Here is a 23,131-nt window from a genome sequence, read left to right as displayed (position 1 = left end):
ATACAACGTTACAAACTAGACCACATAAACACTAGCAGAATATGGTATGTAATTTATAATACGATGCTTCTTCATATATGGAACACACTGCAGCAGAAGACGCCACAGTTCAGGCGGGAAAACGAACATTTTCCCCGCAAGGATTTGATTTGTTAGATGATTACTTTCAACGAGTGCTCGGTGTTTGTTTTTTTTTTGTTTTGTTTTGTTTGTTTATCACAATTTTGCTACAATTAGTATGCTCAAAATCCTTCCCTTTCGTTTTGAGAACTTAAATTTTCTTCATCTTACTAAATATACATTCAACAGATCGATCTATCTAAAGCATAAAAGAATTACAAAAATAACTCATTAGAACTATTTAAAGCATTTCGCCTTTCTCGCCTACTTTGTTTTGTATGCATTTTTTTCAACTCGTTATTTGCCAATTCGGGATCCACCCAGCCTACTGCGACGGCGGATCCCAACTTTGAGCACGTTCCGTTCCAGTATTCTGTTGCATCTTCATCATAATTGTTAAAAAAATAATCGCTAATCAGATTGATCATCTCATTTCATAAAAACAAAACAGAAACGCGGAAATCATCGATATTAATTATCACTTGTCTAGACGTTTAAAACTTAAACACTAAAAACGCTAAAATTACTTTCGTGGGTGTTTTTCCTACTAAAAAACTAAATCTTACAACACAAACACACTAATCCGCACAATTCTCCAGGCGCCGCGCGCCCCTCCTCGGATCCCATCTACTTCGAGTAGACGGCGGCGGCCTGGGTGGCGCGCAGTTTGGCACGCGCGTTCAGATACTCCGGGTTGATGGAATCGGGCTGGTCCTGCTGGGAGCCGGCGGCGGCCGCCGCGAGGTTCTTCTGCTCGAGCCGGGCCGCCCGCTGCATTATCACCCGCCCCAGCTCGTTCGAGATGGTGTGCTCTTGGGCTTGCTGTTTGGCGAGGTTCTGTGCGGCGAGCACCTGGCGCTCCTTCTGCTTCTCGAGCGCCCGCTGCAGTTCCGACTTTTGGTTCAGCACGCTTTTGCCCCTGCAAAGGAATAGTGGAAAGATGGAAAACGGTATTAGTTTTAATGGTAAAGTGGGTTATAGATAGGCCAATGCGACAATAGGTTTAAACGATAATTTCCTTAGCCGCCAATTACTTTATAAATACAAACACTCATAGTTTTGTTTAAATTTCAGGTCTACTTCACAGATTGAATTCCCACAAAAGTTGTTTTCACCATATTTCCTGTGCAACCAGCCTGTATTAAAGCAACCGTTGTAAGTTCTCACAGAAATTACCAGCGGCTCATGCCCGAAATATGCATTATTAATTAATTAATTTCAAAATAATATAGGATGGCGTGTTAAAGTTCCTCTCTGGAGCCACCATCATGATCGAATTCAGATTTACTCCTCTTCACGATGTCTATTAGAACTTGCTCCCCTTCCGGAAGCCGAACTGGTTGCTCAAGAGACCATTGACACCCTCGGTGTGCCTCAACATTTTGTTGAAGATGATCTTTCCAAGTACCTTCCCCGCCGTGTCGATCAATTATATTGGTCTATATGCCGACGGGTCTCTGGATGGTTTCCCCGCCATTGGCAATAGAACCCGGCTCTGCCGCTTACAAACCTCTGGGAAAACTTCCTTGTTCAGGCATTTCTGCATAGCAGATCTGAACATCTCCCGGGAATCTCTACAATAGCTACTTTTAATGCCAGGTTTGGAACTCCGTCCGGAGCTAGAGCCTTACCTACGCTAAGGGACTTGGCTATCCCCGCAATTTTCTTATCGGTGACCCTCTCCTAATCGCCAGCTTCAGTCCCGGCTATCCTGCGAAAGGAGGCCAAGGACTAGGATCATGACGCGGAAAAAGCCCCTCGATGATCCCCTCCAACTTCTCTGGAGACTGCTCTGGTGGAGCCATTACTTCTTTTGTATTGACTATCACGATCCTGTAGGTATCACCCCACGGATTCGCATTGGCACTCTGACAGAGACCCTAGGCCGAAGGTAGTTCAACGGATTTTTAAAACGATGTCCACCAATCACCATCAGATAACCAGAAAAAAAAACCGTCGGCCAGTGCGAAAGTATCCGATGCCGACATTCGTGGCTGGTTCACAAAAATCTCGCTCTACTTCGACGAAACCCAAGCAGTTTTATGACCATGTCGCGGCAGCGCGGGTAATGGTTGCGCAGTAAGTCACAGTGACTTCTGTGCAAGTGCAACCCTTACATGCGCTGCAGTGACTGTTTTGTAACCATGTTTGTTGCTTGGGAAATAATCTTACGCATATCCTGAGCGAGAACCTGCGAATCTTCAACGGTGATAAGACATATATTTACTTGCACCCCACTACAGTGTGATTGTGGCGTAAGAAAAAGCGACAAAGGATGGATGGACCTACCCAATTTTGAGGCGTACATTGAAAGAGTGCTTCATCCATTTTTCGTGAAAAACTCCGTGGAACTACCGGTGATCTTTTTTTGTGGATGACCATTCACCGCACACGGCAAGGAATCATTCTTGTGGCACTCTAACCTAACACAACCAGGATCACGCAACCGGCTCATGTGGCTCAAGCCACTCAAGGAATCCTGTAAATCGCCTGTAATGGATTGGAAAAACGAAGAAATGAACGATGGTCAAACGCTGACTCTGGTTGTACACTCTACTCTGGACCCGTTCTTCAGAATGCTATGGATAAATGTTCTACGAGGTATGACTGGGTTTACGTAAAACTTGGTGTTTTTCGGCTTTAAGTCACAGAAAGCGTTGATTATTTTAGATCATTGCCAACGTTTCGATCCTCTGGCTGGGATCTTCATCAGGGCTCGATGTGAATCAACTTGTTTTCGATTCGTGTTGATCACACGGCGGAATGTCGTTTTCTGCTCGGCACCGCACTTGTTTTATTGAACCCTAGCACCTCGATTGAAATGGTGGGTGGGTACACAGTTCGAATTACAACACTTGGTACTTTGGGAACACTTCTGTTTGTGCTGACCGGGATGGATAAAGGAATCAAAAAAGAAAGTATCGTTAATGGGTTTCAGGTTTGTGGTCTGTTCCCATTCAACGTCGAACGTCGTGGATTTCAGTAAATACGTAGCAAAGAAATCCTCAGCAGTGCCCTTAGCCAGTTATACAACTTCTGCAAATGGTGAGGCTGCTCCGCCTGCGGTGAATCCACTGCCAGTTAAGGACAACATAATTTCGCTGAATGATCCTCATTCAATGCAATGCGTAGAAGATGTTCCAATTATGCTGCTGTCACCGCTGCATGGAGCAGAATCCGTAATAATCTCTTACCTTACCTTACCAATCAGGCTAAGGCCGGGGTGGCCTCTGCTGTACATAGTAGCCTCCTTCATTCCACTCGGTCCATGGCTGTTTGTCTCCAGTTCCGCACTCTGCGTAGGGTCCGCAGATCGTCCTCCACTTGGTCGACCCACCTAGCTCGCTGCGCCCCACGTCTTCTTGTTCCGGTCTGATGACTATCGAGAACCATGTTAATCGAGTTGTTATCCGACATCCTGATGACGTGACCCGCCCACCGTAGCCTCCCGATTTTCGCGGTATGGACGATGGTTGGTTCTCTTAGCAGCTGATGCAGCTCGTGGTTGATTCGCCTTCTCCAAGTCCCGTATTCCATCTGCACTCCGCCGTAGAAGGTACGCAACACCTTCCGTTCGAAAACTCCAAGGGCGCGTTGGTCCTCTGCACGTAGGGTCCATGTTTCGTGCCCATAGAGAACGACTGGTCTAATCAGCGTTTTGTAGATAGTCAACTTTGTGTTACGGCGAATTTTATTCGATCGTAGAGTTCTGCGGAGTCCAAAGTAAGCACGATTTCCTGCCACAATGCGCCTCTGAATTTCTCTGCTGGTGTCGTTGTTGGCGGTCACCAGTGAGCCCAAGTACACGAATTCTTCAACCGCCTCGATTTCATCACCGTCGATATAAATTCGAAGCGGCGGGCGCGGTGATTCCTCCCTGGAGCCCTTTGCCATCATGTACTTTGTCTTCGACACATTAATGACTAATCCGATTCGCCTGGCTTCACTCTTTAGTCGGATGTACGTTTCCGCCATTGTCTCAAATTTACGAGCAATAATATCAATATCATCGGCGAAACCAAGCAGCCGAACGGACTTCGTGAAAATCGTCCCACCCGTGTCTATCCCCGCTCTCCTTATTACATCCTCTAACGCAATGTTGAACAGCAAGCACGAAAGACCATCACCTTGCCGTAACCCTCTGCGAGATTCGAAAGGACTCGAGAGTGTCCCTGATACTCGAACTACGCACATCACTCGATCCATCTCGTTTTGATCAATCGTATCAGTTTATCCGGGAATCCGTATCCGTGCATAATCTGCCGTGCATAATCTGCCATAGCTGTTCTCGATCGATTGTATCATACGCCGATTTGAAATCGATGAACAAGTGATGCGTGGGCACGCTGAATTCGCGGCATTTCTGCAACACCTGGCGGATGGCGAACATCTGGTCCGTTGTAGCGCGTTCACCCATAAATCCAGCCTGATATTGCCCCACGAATTCTCTTGCAATCGGTGATAGTCGGCGGCATAAAATTTGAGAGAGTATCTTGTAGGCAGCGCTCAGTAGTGTGATCGCGCGGTAGTTCCCGCAATCCAACTTGTCGCCCTTTTTGTAGATGGGACACACGATACCTTCCATCCATTCCTCCGGTAATACTTCCTCCTCCCAAATCTTGGTAATGATCCAGTGTAGTGCCATAATCCCGTGGACTACGATTAACGAAGCATTACAGCTAGTGTATCGGATCGGCTCGTATTAATCAGATAACATCTACGATGGATCTGACTGAAGGAGTGTAGAATTAGCTTTTAGTTAAAACACACATTAATAGAAACAAAAAAAAATCTGACTGAAAAACAACAGGTTATTCGAACTCTCTGTGACAGACTTCTCAAGCCTACCAACGTTTCTAAGGACATTGGAAACCAGCTGAATGAAACCATCGAATGCCAATCAGCTAAACAGATCGCCAATCATCCTTCAAAGATTGGTCTGAGAGTTCTTTCAGGGTTTTTTTTTTGAAGTTTCTTCAGGAATTCCTACAGGCCTACAGGAGTTTCCTCAGAATTCAAACAAGGGATTTCTGTTGACGTCCTGTAGGGATCCTTCAGGGATCTCCCAAATAGCTCCAGGAGGATTCAGGGATGCATCCATGTGTTCATTAGGAATTCCTTCAGAAGTTCCCTAAGCTATTTCAACAGGAGTTTACTCAGGTATCCTTCCAGAAGTCTTTTCCGAGATTCTTTCAGGAATCATAAATACCTCCTGAGATCCATCAAGAATTCCGTAAGAAGTTTCTCCAGGAGTTCTTACAAAAATTGGTCCAGGAGATTCCTCCTGAACTTGTTTAGAAATTTCTATACAAGTTCCCTAAGAAATCTCTCCAAGACTACTTACTTACTTTCAATCCTGGACACCCACGGTGGTGCAGAGGGCCGAACTGAAAGATTTCCATCCTGGGAGATGGTCAGCCATCGCCTTGATCTGTGACCAGGTCAAATTTCTGTCGACTTGCTTGATTTCGTTATTGAGGCTGCGCCGCCATGAGCCTCTGGGTCTGCCTCTGCTGCGATGTCCTGCTGGGTTCCAGTCTAACGCTAATTTGCAGATTTCGTTTCCACCCCTGCGTAGAGTATGGCCGACCCATCTCCACTTTCGCTCCCGAATTTCTGTCGCTGTCGGCTTTTGCTGACATCGACGATGGAGCTCCACGTTGGAGATCCAATTGTGAGGCCACCATGCACGAACTATATACCGCAAGCATCTATTGATTAAGACCTGCAGTCGTTGCGTGTTCTCTGCTGATACACACCAGGTTTCACTGGCGTATAGTAGTACAGATGTCACGTTCGAGTTAAAAATTCGGATTTTGGTGCGTCGACTGATCTGGTTGTTTTTCCATAAATTTCTTAAACTCACAAAAGCAGTCCTCGCCTTCTTGATTCTATGTCGATCTTGGTACAGCCATTTGGCTACCAAGGTATTGGAAGCTTTCAACATTCTCCACTGCTTGCCCAGCTACCGTAAAGCTGGAAGGGTTGACCGTGTTTACATTCAACGATTTGATCTTGTTGACGTTGATGGTAAGACCTGCCGCTGAGGAGCGATTGGCAAGATCATCGAGCTTGCCCTGCATATCAGAGCGTCGTTGAGCTAGGAGAGCAGCGTCATCAGCCAGTTTGCAGTCATTTAGGAGCTCCATGTTAATAGGTTGCCACAGCAATCCACGATTTGGCTCACGGTCAATCGCACCAACCAGGATCTCGTCGATTACGATAAGGAACAGTAGCGGTGATAGTATACATCCTTGCCTCACTCCAGCAACGACCCGGATGGGATCGGACAAAACACCGTTGTGCAGTACTCTGCATGAACATGCTCTGTACTGTGCTTCAATGAGGCCGATGATTTTCTCAGGGACATCCTTGCGCCTGATGGCTTCCCACATGTTTTCGTGATTGAGACGGTCGAAAGCTTTTTCGTAATTAATAAACACTAGGTAGAGAGACTCTTGGAATTCATTGATTTGCTCCAGAATGATACGTAGCGTGACAATATGGTCCACACAGGATCGTCCGGCACGGAATCACTTTGCAAATGACTTTGAGAATGATACACAGTAACTTGATGCCCCGCCAATTATCACATGCAGTCAGGTCACCCTTTTTGGGTACCTTTATTAAGACGCCTTGCATCCACTCGGCCGGAAATGTCGCGGTTTCCCATATGTTGCAGAATAATTGATGCAGTAGTTGTACGGATACTACGGGGTCAGCTTTGAGCATCTCTGCTGATATGCGATCGACCCCTGGGGCACTGTTCGATTTCATGCTACGGATGGCTGTTTCTATTTCCTGCACTGATGGAGCTTCGGTGTTGACACGGGTAATGCGTCGAACCCTTGGCGGATCATGCTGAGGTGTTGAAGGCGTGACCAACACTTGAAAAAGGTTTCCAAAGTGCTCGAACCAGCGTTTCAACAGGTCAGATGTGTCTTTCACGGGCATCGTAGCATTCATCTTGGTCCCACTAAGGCGACGTGAGACATCGTAGAGGAGACGGATGTCGCCGGTGTCTGCGTCTTTCTCGCCTTCGTCGGTAAGGGAGTCCGCCCACGCTGTTTTGTCCCGTCTACATGAGCGTTTCACTTCCTTCTCGAAAGCCGAATAGCGCTGACGGGCTGCGGCTTTGGCTCCTCGTGTTTTCGCTCGCTCTATCGCGGCTTTGGCGTTTCTTCGCTCCTCTATTTTCCTCCAGGTATCATCTGTGCTTTCTTCGGGTGCGTAGCTCACCCATATTATTCTCGCCGGTGGCGATGAAGGCATTCTCTCTTCAAAAGTTCCTTCAGAAAATCATGTGGGAGGATCCAAGGATACCAAGAATTCAGGGACTTCCCCAGCAGCTTAGGGGATTCCTCGAGAAGTTCCTTCATGGATTCTTCCATGAATCGCTAATGGGGCTCTTCCAGATTGTTAATTGAGATTGAGATTTTTCCAGGAGGACTCACGGATACCTCCAGGTGTTACATCAGAGATTTCTCCCGAAGCATATTCAGAAATTCCTACAGAAGCACCTTCAGGGAATCTTGTATTAGTTTCTACAATAATTTTCTTAGAATTACAATCAGGCATATCTTGGGGTATTCTTGAACAAGGATGTTTTCGATCACCTGGCAATCATTTGACTCATTTATCCATAACTTAGTTCAGAAGCATAATATTGAAATGAGATGTTCGGCAAACTTGTAGATAAGTGTTTTTCCTACAATTATCACCAAGGACGCCATATCCTAACTCTCATATATGTGGCGTGAGAGCGCTAGTACCACCTACTCATACTGAACGATCGGAAAATCCGATCGTTTAGTATGAGTAGGTAGTACTAATACTTTTACGCCGTAAATATAAGAGTTAGAATATGGCATCCTTGGTGATAATTGTAGTAAAAACAATATTCTATAAGTTTGTCGAGCATCACATTTTAATATTAGGCTTCTGAACTGAGTTATAGACAAATGAGTCAAATGATTGCCAGATGATCGAAAACATCCTTGTTTTTGAAGAACCTTTCATGGAGTTTCTTCAAATATTCACGCAGGATTTGAAAACGTAGAATATATAGTTAGAATAGAAAGAAACAAGATAGACAAGTTGCCTGTATTCTTTCTTTTTGGTTTTGTCCAGTAAAATAGAAATTGATGACCCCCAAAAGCTTGACGAAAATTACCTAAAACAATCCACTAGACAAAGAATGAAACTTTTCTAATCCTTGAAGAAGATTGAATAAACAATCGAAACGTCGGGTGTTGAAAATATGCTTTAGTTGTGATCGCTTTAAAGGCTGAAAGCCGAAAAAGGAATTCTTTTGGTGATTCCTCTTAGAATTCCTCCTGAAATTCTTTCGGAGATTCCTTCTGGAATTCCTTCGAGGATTTCTCCTGATATTCTGCTGAAATTTCTTCGGGGTTTCTTTCTGGAATTTCTTAGATGATTCCTCTAAGAATTCCCTTGGAGACTCCTCCTGGATTTCCTTCAGATTCCTCATGGAATTCCTCCAGGAGTCCTCCTGGAATTCCTTCGGGGTTTCTTTTTGGAATTCTTTCGGTGATTTCTTCTTGACTTCTTTCGGGGATTCCTCCTTGAACTTCTTCGGGGATTCCTCCCAAAATTCTTTTGGGAATTCCTCTTGAAATACATCCAGGGGTTCCTCATGGAATTTCTACGGGGATTTTTCCAGGGGTTCCTTCGAGGATTCCTCCTGAATATTTTTCAATAGTTCCTCCTAGAACTCCTTTGAGGATTGTTGAAAATTCTTCTTTGAAAATTTTTCATGGATTCTTCCAGAGATTATTTTGGGATTCCTCTTGTAATTCTTTCGGGGTTTCCTCCTGGAATTTCTTTGGTGATAACTCTTGGAATTTATTCGGAGATTCTTGTAGATATTCCTTCAGTAATTCCTCCTGGAGTTCCTTCGGGATTTCCTTCTTGAATAGCTTCGGGGACTCTTCCTGGAGTTCCTAAGGGGATTCCTCTTGAAATTCCTATGATACTGTTTGAAGTATATTACCTAGTTTTTATGGAATAGCAATTTTAGTATAGTCATTGTCAAAACCACTCGAAATAACGGTAAGGTTATGTACACTTATTACGTAACTCTAAAATCAGTCATTTCAACCACCCTCCACTCCCTTGTAACGCTTTTTGGATGACACCCCAAGGAAAAAGATAGTAGGTATGGATCGTAATGCTACGCTCAACTTCTCCCAACTTGCTAAAGCGTTACATACTTTGTGAATGATGCCTAATATAGAATGTTTTTAACATGCAAAGAACATGGTTGCCACTGTTGCATATAGCTTGATTTGTATTCATGTGAATTTTACTGTTATTCCATTTACAATCAAGATAACGAGACATACTTCAACATGGCGACCGTGACATATTGGTTACCATTCTACAGTCATGCAATACATAACTAGGACGAAGGGGTAGGACTACAAAAAAAACTTTATTCTGAAATCGAAGATGACCATCCTGATTTCAAACTAGGGCTTCCCGAGCAGGAGAAAATAGCTGAAGAATACCAAACTCAGGTATGGAAAACCGAATACCTACAACCTGAATGAGATATTAAGAAGCCCTGCATAAGAGGTAAAATACCTAAAATAATAACTGGTGTGTATTCTCATGTGAATAATGACATCAGGTATGGCAATACCTAAATAATAATCGACGATTTTTCCATACAAATAGTGATTTTTCCATAACTGAATAATACCACAAGCAGTCCTCAACACCAAACCAATAACTCGTCGAGGTATTTTATAAATACCTATAAAATACCAAAATAAGTTATTTTCAATACCTGGGAAACCGACCAATACCTCGTCTTGGTATGATACCTGATTTTGGTATGCTGCAGTTATGTGTCAGTTATTCGTTCCTGCTCGGGTTTAGGTGATGGTACAGAGTTTGATGTATGTTTACTTTACTATTTATAGTTTACCCAGTGTCAAACTGGTGAACAATATTAGCTTAAGTCCAAAAAATTCCAAAATAATGATATAATTTATGGACATTTACCTTATCTTACTGCGGGCTCTGATTTCACCTTTCGAAGCGTTCTTGCAAATCATCGTGTTTATGCTTTTTGCTTTCGTAGCCCAGAAAGCATTTCTGATAGTCGATGGTGAAATAGAAGCTTTCTTGAATCTACGGCCCTAAAGATAGAGTTCGTATTTGTGAGCTTGCTCCATGCTTTAACCTATTCTTTCCCACAACTTCAAGTGAATATTTCGAAGTCAAAAGAATGTTTCTGTAAAAAAGTGGTGTTATTCAACCATGATAAACAATGCAAATGTAGAAGATAGTTTTTTAAATTGTACTGAAATCTTCTTCAAAACTTCCCCTTGTGAATCTTACTACTATATGGCAGACCTTTTCTTACCTCGATTTAAATGCATGGTTGAATATTAACACCAGAACTGTTATTAGCAATAAAACTCGGGAAGATAATGGGCCATATGCTGGGAATCTTCGCCACAATCTTTGGCTTGAAGCATTTGTTTTGATCAATTCGTTCACCAACCCACCAAACACCTCCACTTCCCATGCTAAGTATAGAGACACACATTTCAGCCACAGCCAGCGCTTTGTATTGGTGGAATCCAGCAGCTCCAGCAGCGCTATCTTTATTGTTGCTTCTCAGTTCTCAGTCAGTGTCTCGTATGCCGGTCACGCAAACCCAATCGACATCGCGCAAGCCGCCCTCAGTACAAGTTTGATTCCGTCGCGCATCAGTCGCCCGCCATATAGCCGGTCGTCATCGCACACTGTTTTGTTGACGCTAAGTGTTAATTGGCCTGAGTGCCCTTGGAAGCAATTCGCAGGCATCATCATGGTGCCTCTGTTGATACTGATATCGCTGGTGACCACCACCCTGATATGGGCTCTGAGCCACATCGTGAAGAATATGCTCCTGGTTCGGGAGTTGCAACGCAAGCTGCCGAATTTCGCAACCATCCCGGCGAAGCCAGTGCTTGGCAATGCACACCTCTTCAAGCGAGATCCGACGCCTCCGGGAATCTTCGCGACCTTTACCCGGTTCCACGCCCGCTACGGTAACGATCTTATCGGTCAAGGTCTGTTTAATCAGCCCGTGCTGCAGGTGACCAGTGCACCTGTTGTCGAGCAGGTAATCCAAACGCGAACGATTAAAAAATCCATTATCTACGAGTTCATGCGACCCTGGCTGAAGGAGGGGCTGGTCACTTCTCTGGGTAAGAAATGGGCCCAACGAAGACGGATCATTACGCCGGCGTTCCATTTCAAAATTTTGGAAGAATTTCTGGGAATATTCAAGGAGAGGACCGAGGTTCTGGTGGACAAGCTGAAGGAGCAGGTGGGCAAGGGGGACGTCAACATCTACGAACACGTTACGCTGTGTACGCTGGATATCATTTCGGAATCTGCGATGGGAGTGAAGTTGAACGCCCAGGATGACCCCAACTCGTCGTACGTGCAAGCGGTGAAGGAGTGAGTATGACGCTAATTGGGGACAATGATGATGAAATTTGCAGCAAATCCCGCTTTAACCCTTTGAAGCCGGATTTTTTCTAAGCGGTATTATAGAGTTTTTTCTAAGTATTTCTGTGGTTTTGGTGGTCAACAGCATAAAAAGGGTGGAATATGATGCAAAATATTTATTTTTGGGTATCCTAGGTCATCCAAACTGTTCTTGAGTTTAGATCCCAAAGTCTACGGGTGTAACAGTAACTTTTTTCATTATACAAAGCTACGGGTGTAACAGTAACTTTTTTCATTATACAAAGCTATTCTATCATGTCCAGTAAGTCTTCTGAAAGTTCAATAGACAGTATCAGGTCCGTCGGGATATCCTAGGTCGTCCAAACTGTTCTTGAGTTCAGATCCTAAAGTCTACGGATGTAACGGTAACTTCTTTCATTATACAAAGCTACGATTTGTATTCTATCATGCCCAGTAAGTTTTCTGAAAGTTCAATAGGCAGTATCTGGTCAGTCAGAATATTCTAAGTCATCCAAGCTGTTCTTGAGTTCAGATCCTAAAGTCTACGGGTGTAACAGTAACTTCTTTCATTATACAAAGCTACGATTTGTATTCTATCATGTCCAGTAAGTGTCTGAAAGTTCAATAGACAGTATCAGATCAGTCGGGATATTCTACGTCATCCAAACTGTTCTTGAGTTCAGATCCTTAAGTCTACGGATGTAACAGTAACTTCTTTCATTATACAAAGCTACGATTTGTATTCTATCATGTCCAGTAAATTTTCTGAAAGTTCAATAGCCAGTATCTGGTCAGTCGGAATATTCTAGGTCATCCAAACTGTTCTTGAGTTCAGATCCTAAAGTCTACGGGTGTAACAGTAACTTCTTTCATTATACAAAGCTACGATTTGTATTCTATCATGTCCAGTAAGTGGCTGAAAGTTTAATAGACAGTATCAGATCAGTCGAGATATCCTAAGTCATCCAAACTGTTCTTGAGTTTAAATCCTAAAATCTACGAATGTAACAGCAACTTCTTTCATTATACAAAGCTACGATTTGTATTCTATCATGTCCAGTAAGTGTCTGAAAGTTCAATAGACAGTATCAGATCAGTCGAGATATCCTAGGTCATCCGAACTGTTCTTGAGTTTAAATCCTAAAATCTACGGATGTAACAGTAACTTCTTTGATTATACAAAGCTACGATTTGAATTCTATCATGTCCAGTAAGTCTTCTGAAAGTTCAATAGGCAGTATCAGATCAGTCGGGATATCCTAGGTCATCCAAACTGTTCTTGAGTTTAGATCCTAAAGTCTTCGGGTGTAACAGTAACTTCTTTCATTATTCCAAGCTATCAATCATGCCCAGTATCATGCCCAGTAAGTCTTCTGAAAGTTCGAAAGACAGTATCAGATCAGTAGGGATATACTTGGTCATCCAAACCGTTATTTATTATGTCCAGTAAATCTTCTGAATGTTCAATGAGCATTATCAGATCAACTGGGGTCATTTAAACCATTATGATGTTTAAAATGCATATAAAGCAATTAAAGTTTCTGTTTTGGCAATTATAGAGTTAAATTGTATAATCTATTATACCTACTGGTGCTCACAAAATACAATCAGAGATTATGATATAACTTCGGGATAGTCATAATCCATTTATTATCTATTTTATTTATTTCATGATTAATTCAACGGACTTTTACAGTCTAATTGAATGATTAATACTAACACAACTTAAAAAAATATCAACTACAACATAATAAATAAACGCAACAATCCACATTAAAAATCGATCTCTCTCTAAAAGAAAACATCTCACAGTACAAATCAACATCAAACGGAATCAAAACATTAACAGTGACAAGCAATCAAAAATACAACAAAACTCGATGCTAACTGCTAAACTACAAATCCTCTGGTTTCCACGTACAACGTTTTCTCACAAATTCACGATACTTTATATGTTCTGGCCATGTAGACGATTTTAATGCTAGAGATTTCCATTTACGGTCTAGAATAACTTTAAAAGACACGTAGTCCAAGCAACTACTATCAATCCAACGCGATACAAGCTTTCTTACATTTTTACATTCATTTTCACTTATATCTAGGCAACGAGAAACCATTCGCTGAACTTGTTCTTCCGTAGCCCTCCCATCAATATTAGTCAAAAGCAATGCAAAGTCTTCATCAGTGTCTTTTTGGTCGGATGAGTGAAACGAATACTCAGTTGTCGATGATGAACCATTGTGTAGCACCGTCCCACCGGTGCCCATGCTGGAGCCACTTTCGAGATGAATTGATGAGCATGGAGTCGAATGTCGTTCTCGAGGTCGTTCCACGGTACTCGACGAACTGTTCGCTAGGGTTGACATGATTGAGTCGACTTTTCGTTTCAATTCTTCGACATCGAGTTGCAATACAGATTTCGCTTCGGAAACGATCGTACTGGCTGTGTTCGTTCGATCCGCTCTCCACTTGATAAACTCGTCCATACATTCGTCGCACATCCAAGAGCTGTTTCTATGCGGCGGGGATACTGCAGCAAGCTGTTCTTTGTCTAGCCCAACACAACTAGCGTGATACGTTCGGCTACACAATCCATTGCACACAATGTATGGTTGCTTTCTCGTTGTGACATGTAGACCACACTTCTCACAGTCCATGGCGGTAATTATAATTACGGTTTTCTGAGCAAAATATCGCTCGAATTGATTATGTTAACGGTTAATGAGCTTAAGCGTTACACAAATCGTTCTTTCACAAACAACTAGCGATTTTGGAGTTTTGAATTCAACGGTAATCACGCAAAAGCAAAAGTCAAGAAAAAAGCGCGTCCGAATCCAATAACAACCACTGCTTTTAATCGTATCCACTGCCCTACAATAAGCCGTAATTATTTTTTTGCCATTACGTTTAACCCGTAAAGTGGCAGGACGGTCCGAAAATTTTCAAAGATCTCAGTGGTGATTTGAGCTTTTAAGTTAATTTGTGTTTTATTAATCAAGGGGAATAGTTTACTTTAATAGTTTGCACCAATACCCGAGTAGAGGAAAAGAGCTTAATAATAGCATATTTTGATATGGAGATCAAAAAGTGATATGGGTTTGATTGACATAAGAGATAAAAGATCTAAAAAGAAAATCAAAAATTTACTCCTGGTACATAATCATCATATCATATTTAGATTTTGTAAGATCTAACCAATAGCAGCGAGCTATTCGTTTGATCTTAAAATATCAAATTTTGATATTGTTCAGATGTTCCAGGAACATTTTTCAGATATTATTTTCAGATCTTTTATCTCTTATATCAATCAAATCAATATCACGTTTTGATCGTCAGTATTTCACCTCTACCCGGGTAGACACAACCCCCTACCACGGTGCTCCATTTACCGTTATTATAAAATAAAATATACCATCAAAACCTGAAACGCCATTCTCTTTATTTGTCTATCCTACACCTCTGGACAAATTTTTAAAATCATCGTTGGGCGAAATTTTGAGTTACGCCCTTTTAAAGGGCCTAACCTCTAAAAATCGAGTTTTCTATAGAATAACGCCACATTTCATAGCAGAATCATGCATTAAAGGCATCAATAACAAAAACTATCATGAATAATATTGAAATTTGGTAGTATGCATCCATATAAATATCGGTGGAGTGCATTTTCTATCAAAATTGGTCATTACGTCAATATACGGTAGGCGTTCTTAGGGCCTATAGAATACATACATTTCATCGGTGTTACGAATTCAATTAAAAGTATGTTGTATTGTGATTCCATATATGTATAGATGCTCAAATTATTCTCATAGTACAGTATTCACATGCATATCAGCACCAATATTTCAAAAGGACGTAACTGATCTTGAACACAATATCTTCTCCTATAGCTGTAGATCTTATCTTATTTTTCCCAGGACACCAACAACCACTATCGGGAAGAATTGTATTTCTCCATCCAGTAGTGGTTGTACAATGCGTCGGAGAGATAAAGGTTTGGTTTCGGCAAGCAGTTTCGCCTTATTGAAATGTTAGCGTACACTCTCTATACAACAAATCTGCTTTAAAAACAATAGTCAAATATGGGCAACCACAAATTAAACAAAACGAAATATGTCTGTGTGCCAATTACCTTAAGTTATAAGAATAGAAAATACAAATATCGAAAGGCCAAAAGACAAAAAGTCAGAACAGGCAACAAATTATCAAACATAATATGGTGGGTGAAAGTTCTTTCTTCTTTCAAAATATGTAGGTAAGACCTTTTGTCCCTACTAATTTCAATACTTCTTTCAATTGTATGATTTGTCTTCTTAGCTTCAGAATTTCAGAAGCGCGTAACAGGTTTTTGATACGGCACCTTCTCCTATGAATGTAGATTGCATGTCCCCCTTCAAATGTCGAAAGAGAAGCATTCTTTTCGTCTAGAAGAGCCATGCCACAGCTTTGGAAAAAGGTGTTGTTTTGGAAAGTTGTTACGCCCTTTTGAAATGCTGAGGCTAAGAATACAAAACGTAGAAATGAAAAAAAAAATCAAAAGATACTATTGCGTGTTTCACCGTAGATTATCGCGCAAAAAATTAGCAAAATCGTCAATAGATCGTCGCCAGTACATAATATCGTGTTCATGTCTTCTACATGTCTCTATAAGTGCGGAAAATACTTGGGAAAATAACAAAGGATTGACCGCGCAGAAGAAACCAAAACGATTAAATACAACCGCGCATATTTATTTACATTTTTGCAATATATAATAGGTCGATAAAAGTAAAATTAGTAGGTACAAAAGGTCTTACCTACATATTAAAAAAAGGAGAGAATTTTCATGCAGCATGTTATGTTTGATTATTTGAAGCCTGTTTCGCCTTTTTGTCTTTTGGCCTTTTGTTTTTTTTGTTTTCATCCCTTTTCACTTAAGGCAAAACTGGATCCATTTCCACACTTTTTGGTTTTTGATTTTTTATTAAATAATGAAGCGATATTTTCAAAATCGGTTTTCGTGCACATGTAGAATATGGATCAGGGTATTTTCTGATTTTTTTACGCGAGAGAAAATGTTTTTCGTTTTTGCAGAAACCATTTTTGAACAAAATATCACAAAAATAATGGTTTCTGGAAAAACGAAAAATATTTTCTACAGCGTAAAAAAATCAGAAGATACCCTGATTCATACTCTACATGTGCACGAAAACCGATTTTAAAAATATTGTTTCGTTATTTAATAAAAAATCAAAAACCAAAAAAATGAGGAAATGCTTCCAGTTTCGCCTTAAGCCGTTTGGCACAAATATTTCTTTTTGTTTAATTTGTGGTTGCCCATATTTGACTATTGTTTTCAATACAGATTTGTTGTATAGATAGTGCACGCTGTTAATATCAGTGCTAATATTTCAAAAAAGGCGAAACTGCTTGCCGAAGCCAAACTTTTATCTCTCCGACGCAATGTACAACCACTACTGGATGGAGAAAATGCAATTCTTCCCGATAGTGGTTGTTTGTGTCCTGGGAAAGATGAGATAAGATCTACAGCTATAGGAGAAGATATTGTGTTGAAAATCAGTTACGTCCTTTTGAAATATTGGTGCTGATATGCATGTGAATACTATCGCCTTGACTGAGAGTAATTCGAACATCTATACATATATGGAATCACAATACAATATACTTTTAATTGAATTCGTAACACTGATGAAATGTATGTTTTCTGTAGGCCCTAAGAACGCCTACCGTATATTGACGTAATGACCAAATTTGATAGAAAATGCACTCCACTGATATTTATATGGATGCATACTACCAAATTTCAATATTATTCATGTAAATTTTTGTTATTGATGCCTTTAATTAATGATTCTGTTATAAAATGTGATGTTATTCTATAGAAAACTCGATTTTTTAGAGGTTAGGCCCTTTAAAAGGGCGTAACTCAAAATTTCGCCCTACGATGATTTTAAAATTTTGTCCAGAGGTGTAGGATAGATAAATAAAGAGAATGGCGTCTCAGGTTTTAATGGTATATTTTATTTTATAATAACGGTAAATGGAGCACCGTGCCTACGTTTGTGGGTACTGTCCCTTGATATCCATGGTGCTCCGAAATGCAACGAGAACTCCTTTCTGAGGTTGTTCGACATTCTAAGGTTCACAAAATGTCCTGAAGTTCAGGACTTTCAAGTTCTACAGAATCTACCTCAATTGCCATTCAATCTACGTTTGCAGTTACTGTCCGCTGGTATCCATGGTGCTCCGTAATGCAACGAGAAGTTACTCTTGAGGTCATACGGTATTGTAAGGTTTTCAACATGTTCTGGAGTTCCGGACTTTCAAGTTCTACAAAATCTTCCTCAATTGCCATTCAATCTACGTTTGCGGTTACTGTCCGCTGATATCCATGGTGCTCCGAAATGCAACGAGAAGTTATGAAATGAAGTCATGAAATCATGAAAAATATCAAACTGTATTTGTATCAATTTGTATCGTGTAACTGCTAAATAATGTTATGCCCACTGAGATCTCGATTTTTTAAAATTTTCGGATCGTCCTGCTACTTTACGAGTTAAAACTTTAACTTTTCACTGAGCAGTCTCGGCAAGCCTCGTTTGATAAAAGTACGACTCGTGCTGAAAAAATTATCATTTTGCAACTTGTTGCATAAATAACTATTTTGATGTTTTGATTTACACCACATTACCAACTGTAATGATTGTATCTATTTCATTTATGTAGCGATGATTACAATTATAATATAACTTAACCCTAAAGGGATACCTGGGGTCCATTGGACCCCAGGCGCCTTTCAGAGCTCGTCTTTGATGGAACACACTCAGCGAGGTGACGAAACTGAGGCCATGAAGGTATCCCTTTTAGGGTTAATCAACAATTATTCACCACAACACTAGGTTCGTGGCTGCAATTCGTATGCTCGGTTACGTCCCACATTTACATATCGATATGTGCTGGAGATGTGACTTCGTCATATCTTCACCTTAGCTGGAAGTTCTTAGTTTGAAAAGTTTAGTAATCCTGAAATACCTCAAAGGTATTTTGGTATGGCTCTGAGTTTCACAGAAGTTTACGGATCTGGGTGAGTTAGACTAGGTAACGTAACTTTTTTATATCTAGCGATCTGCGACTGAGATGGGTACTTTGGAATTACTGCAGTCTGCAAGCCAGAATAAAGTAATTCCGAAGTAACTTTTTATAGCACAAATAATAACTACAACGAATGCAGATTAAAAAATGAGTTTCATAAAAAAAAAATGAACAAGCAAAGGTACATAACAGTGCCTACTACTTCCGTTCTACGCATAATTGTCCCATGTTATGAGAGTCTAGTCTTTAACGAATATAAGTAAATATGGGTCATTGTGTATCATTATTCAGTGTGGCAGGCTAGCATTGCAAGTGTAGATATAAAGTTGTGTGTCTATGAAAGATTGGATGACCTAAATAATCACTAAACTATCATGTGACCCTTGGCCCTTGAGAGTTAAGAGGTTCATAGATCCTATATGGTTGTGCAACGTTACTATCTCAAACAAAATGTTACAGTGATTATTTTTATCAACTAAGCTACATAATAACAGTAAGGATGTGCCATAATATCCCAAAAATATAAAACAACGCTTATCGTTCCTCAAACTACGTTGGTAAATAAATTGGATTACGTAGTACTAATTAACGAAGTGGCAAAAGCTATTACCACAAGTGTAGACCTGAAGCACCTGGTCTCCGGAGTAATGTGATTGATCTGGAATATCTCCAAACTATCTTGAAATGACTCATGAAATGCCAGGGGAATTACAGATCACAGTTGGATGTGTAATGTTTAAGTTCATTGTGTGAATAACTACTGTTACTGTCAAGAGCTAAACTTCAGGATAGTTTGGACGACCCTCAATGTCCCTAAGGTTCATAATAATATATAGTAGGCTTCAGGTTGGTCCAGTCACCGCGGTTGATTATGCAACGTTACTACTTAACAGATATGGCTGTTATGAAGAGTGTAGATCTGAAGTTCTGAACTCCAAGGTAGTTTGGCTGACCTGGAATAGCCCTGTGTCTATCAATGACATTGTAGGTGTCAATAGCTTCACGGATCCCAGCCGATTATGCAATGCTATTATTTATGGCGAAAACACATAAAACAATTCTTGTAGATTTGAAGGCCTTCGCTCTAGGACAGTTTGGAACACCTCGCCTCAAACAAATCAACTGCTAACTGTCCCTCGTTTCATTTCAGGATGTCCGACATCATTTTCCGACGACTGTTCAGCGTAATGCGAGATTTCAAAATAGTCTTTCTGATGAGCGAAGCGGCTGTACGTCAAAGGGAGGCATTGCAAACTTTGCACAAATTCACCGATTCCGTTATTCTCCAACGGAAGGCTCAGCTGGACGATGAACAAGCACGGAAAGAATCGCAGCAAAAGCTCGAAGAGACCGACATCTACGGGAAGCGTAAAATGACCTTGCTGGAGCTACTGCTGAACGTATCCATCGAGGGCCATCCCCTGACCAACTCGGACATTCGCGAAGAAGTTGATACCTTTATGTTTGCCGGACACGACACCACAACTTCTTGCATTAGTTTCTCCGCTTATCACATTGCCCGACATCCGGACGTACAGCAAAAGCTGTACGACGAAATGGTCAGGGTCCTTGGACAAGACTTCAAGAATGCCGAGTTGACCTACAGTACCCTACAAGAGCTGAAGTATTTGGAGATGACTATCAAGGAAACCCTACGAATCCATCCGTCCGTTCCGATCATTGGGCGGAAATCCGCCGGGGACATGAAGATCGATGGACAAACCATTCCAGCCGGTGTCGACATAGCGGTCCTAATCTACGCCATCCATCACAATCCGGAGGTTTTCCCGGAGCCGGACAAGTTCGACCCGGAACGGTTCAACGAGGAGAACAGTGCCAAACGGCATCCGTACAGCTACATTCCGTTCAGTGCGGGAGCGAGAAATTGCATCGGTCAGAAGTACGCGCTGTTGGAGATTAAGGTTACGCTGGTTAAGTTGCTGGGCCACTATCGGCTGTTGGCGTGCGAGCCCGAAAATGAGGTTAAGATTAAGTCTGACATGACGCTGCGTCCCGTGAATGGGACGTTTGTGAAGATTGTACCACGATAGACTGTGTTTTAATAAAAATTAACACCAAATCACAATGATGACGAACCAAAGAACGAAATCTCCATGCTAATTGTAAAGGTTAGGTTGAACCAGTAAAAACCAATACTGGAAGCACAACAAAGTTGCTAAATGATTCGCATGTGCTCAAAACGTGGTTCAAGATAACACTAATTGGCTTACGATCGTATTTACTAGCCCGATATCTCCATTAGAAGCCATTTTGCTGCCGAAAAAAGAAAATGTTACAGAAAAACTCAACTCCGTTGTTGTCCTTGCAAATGGTGAGAGGACGTTTCTGTCACATCTGTCCGGAAAAAGGTAAGACATTTTTGCCTAGTGGAGCCGTCGGGTAAGGTCACAGAAAAAGACGTTTTTTGAGTTTCTTAAGATTTTACTTTAGACATTTTTGCTGGTATTCCTGCAGGACTTTGCCCACAAATTTCTATAGCAACTCCACTAGGAATATCTCCAGAATTTTCTTTTCTAATCTTTCAGCCTATTCTACAGCCCTATTCACTTAACCCGTAAACACCCAGGACGATTTTCCAAGAATTTCTGCCAATAATTCCTTCAGGTATTCCTGCAGGATTTTTTCAAGAAATTCTAGGAAAATTCTTCCAGGAGTTCCTTTAAGAATTCTACCAGAAATCCATACAAGAATCTCGGATTTTTTACAAGAATTCCGTCAAGAACTCCACCAGAAATTTCTCCAGAAATGTCTCTAAAATTCTGCCAAGAATTATTCAAAGAATCCCTCTAGGTATTCTTCCAAGTATTTCTCCAGGAATTCCTCCACGACATCTGCCAAGAAATTCTTAAAGCAGTCCTCCAGGGATTCTTCCAAGAATTTCTCCTGCAATTCCTCCAAGAATTCATCTAGGAATTCCTCCAAGAATCCCTCTAGGAAACCTGCAGGAAATCCTCCAGAATTTTTTCCCAAAATTACTCCAGGGATTCATCCGAGATTACTTTCAGGCATTTCTCTAGAAATTCCTCCTGGAATTTGTGAAGAAATTTATCGACAATTTTCTACAGAAATTACTTTAGGAACTTCTTCGGGAATTCCTCAAAGAATTCTTCCAGGAATTCCCCAAAGGATTTTTTAAGAGTTTTTGTCATAAACTACTCCAGAAATTCCTCCATGAATACCCCCACGTTCCTTCGGGAAACTTTAAGCAATTCCTCAAGAAAATACTTCTGGGATTATTCTAAGAATTCTTCCTGGAATTCCTTCAGAGATTTCCTCAAAAATTCCGCCAAAAATTCCTCTCGAAATTAATCCAATTCCTCAATGAATTCTTCTTGGAATTCCACTAGGATATCCTTCACAGAGTGGTTTGGTCGTCGGTTGCGTGAGGACGTGTGTCGGTTTTGCTCCGCGTTTTTATGTGCTAGCTGCTTTTGCAAGTGGATTTTGTTTTATTTGGTCAGAACAGATCGTGTATCCGTTGATCTCTTAATTGTGCGTGATTTCATGGTGCAATATCGTGGGGTTTTATTCTAAGCAATGCAAAAGTGAAAATTATGCGAAAAATGGCTTGGTCGGCGCGATTCGTTGGAATACCAGTGTATGTGTGTTCCTCTAAGGAAGTGTGAAAGGGAAGAAATAGATGAAGAAAGAAATGAAATGGCAAGCTCCTGGCAAACCGAAGAGCGAGAGCGAGACTAGGCAAAAAGCAGCTCGAACGAAGGAAAAATTAGTCAGAAGTAGAGTGTGAAAGTGCGAAAGGCGAAAATGAATGCGGCCATGTATGCGTAGTGAGAAAGCGGAATGCACAAGTTCAAAAATACGCGAGAAAAATGCTGCGCTGTTAAGTTGTGTTTCGTGATAACCCATACACTTCCCCATAATCCGACGAAAGCTGATTGTATGAGTGAGTGGGACAATATTACTGCAAATTGACAAGGTGTGGAACTCAAGTGCAGTAGAAATGAAATCCACATTGAAGCTGAGTGTGGTTTGGTATCTTCTATCTCCCTTTGTTTCCCCATTCGGATATCCCAGACCATTCGCACAGAGAAGTCTAGCCCGGTAGGGTTATGGTTAAATTTGAGCGAGCTCTATGCGGTGAAATTTCGGCGTTATTGTTTAGAAAGGCGTAACTGACAAATTAAAAGTGTGAAAACAAAAACTAAATTGTATGGCAAAAAAAAAATAAATTCCTATTTAGATACAACTTAAACGCATATCTACGAAATATTGTATTAATTTCCAAGAATTCCGCACAACTTTAAAATTTGGCACCTAAAATTGATTATATGATTCCATCTAAATCGTTTGCCGTTTCGGTCTGTGTACCTTGAGTCGATATCGATTACGAACTGCCTTTTGTTTTTGCGTTTTGGTTTTGAGTTTAGATGTAAACAAATTCATT

The 23,131-nt window shown here is 41.2% G+C and overlaps 2 protein-coding genes across 2 annotated transcripts; one reads left to right on the top strand and one right to left on the bottom strand.

Moving 5' to 3' along the window:
- Window positions 1–747: 747 nt before the first annotated feature.
- On the bottom strand, window positions 748–10,202 carry LOC134289094 (uncharacterized). The gene is made up of 2 exons (XM_062855092.1): window positions 10,150–10,202; window positions 748–1,039 (listed from the first exon to the last, which is right to left on the bottom strand). The coding sequence occupies exons 1-2, from the start codon at window positions 10,200–10,202 to the stop codon at window positions 748–750; spliced, it is 345 nt and encodes a 114-aa protein (XP_062711076.1).
- A 581-nt stretch (window positions 10,203–10,783) lies between these two features.
- Window positions 10,784–20,791, top strand: LOC115264438 (probable cytochrome P450 4d14). The gene is made up of 2 exons (XM_029868110.2): window positions 10,784–11,601; window positions 19,856–20,791. The coding sequence occupies exons 1-2, from the start codon at window positions 10,964–10,966 to the stop codon at window positions 20,754–20,756; spliced, it is 1,539 nt and encodes a 512-aa protein (XP_029723970.1). The 5' UTR covers window positions 10,784–10,963; the 3' UTR covers window positions 20,757–20,791.
- The last annotated feature ends 2,340 nt before the right edge of the window (window positions 20,792–23,131 follow it).

The sequence above is a fragment of the Aedes albopictus genome, chromosome 1, assembly GCF_035046485.1.
Source record: "Aedes albopictus strain Foshan chromosome 1, AalbF5, whole genome shotgun sequence".
Classification (NCBI taxonomy): Eukaryota; Metazoa; Arthropoda; class Insecta; order Diptera; family Culicidae; genus Aedes; species Aedes albopictus.
The sequence above is the reverse complement of the archived record's forward strand: the minus strand, read 5'-3'. Positions and strand labels throughout refer to the sequence as shown.

Coding starts and splice junctions, on each gene's coding strand:
- LOC134289094 (XM_062855092.1), bottom strand. CDS start 10,202: ATGATTTGCAAGAACGCTTCGAAAGGTGAAATCAGAGCCCGCAGTAAG. Junction 1,040..10,149: donor AGAGCCCGCAGTAAGATAAG/GTAAATGTCCAT, acceptor ATTCCTTTGCAG/GGGCAAAAGCGTGCTGAACC.
- LOC115264438 (XM_029868110.2), top strand. CDS start 10,964: ATGGTGCCTCTGTTGATACTGATATCGCTGGTGACCACCACCCTGATA. Junction 11,602..19,855: donor TACGTGCAAGCGGTGAAGGA/GTGAGTATGACG, acceptor GTTTCATTTCAG/GATGTCCGACATCATTTTCC.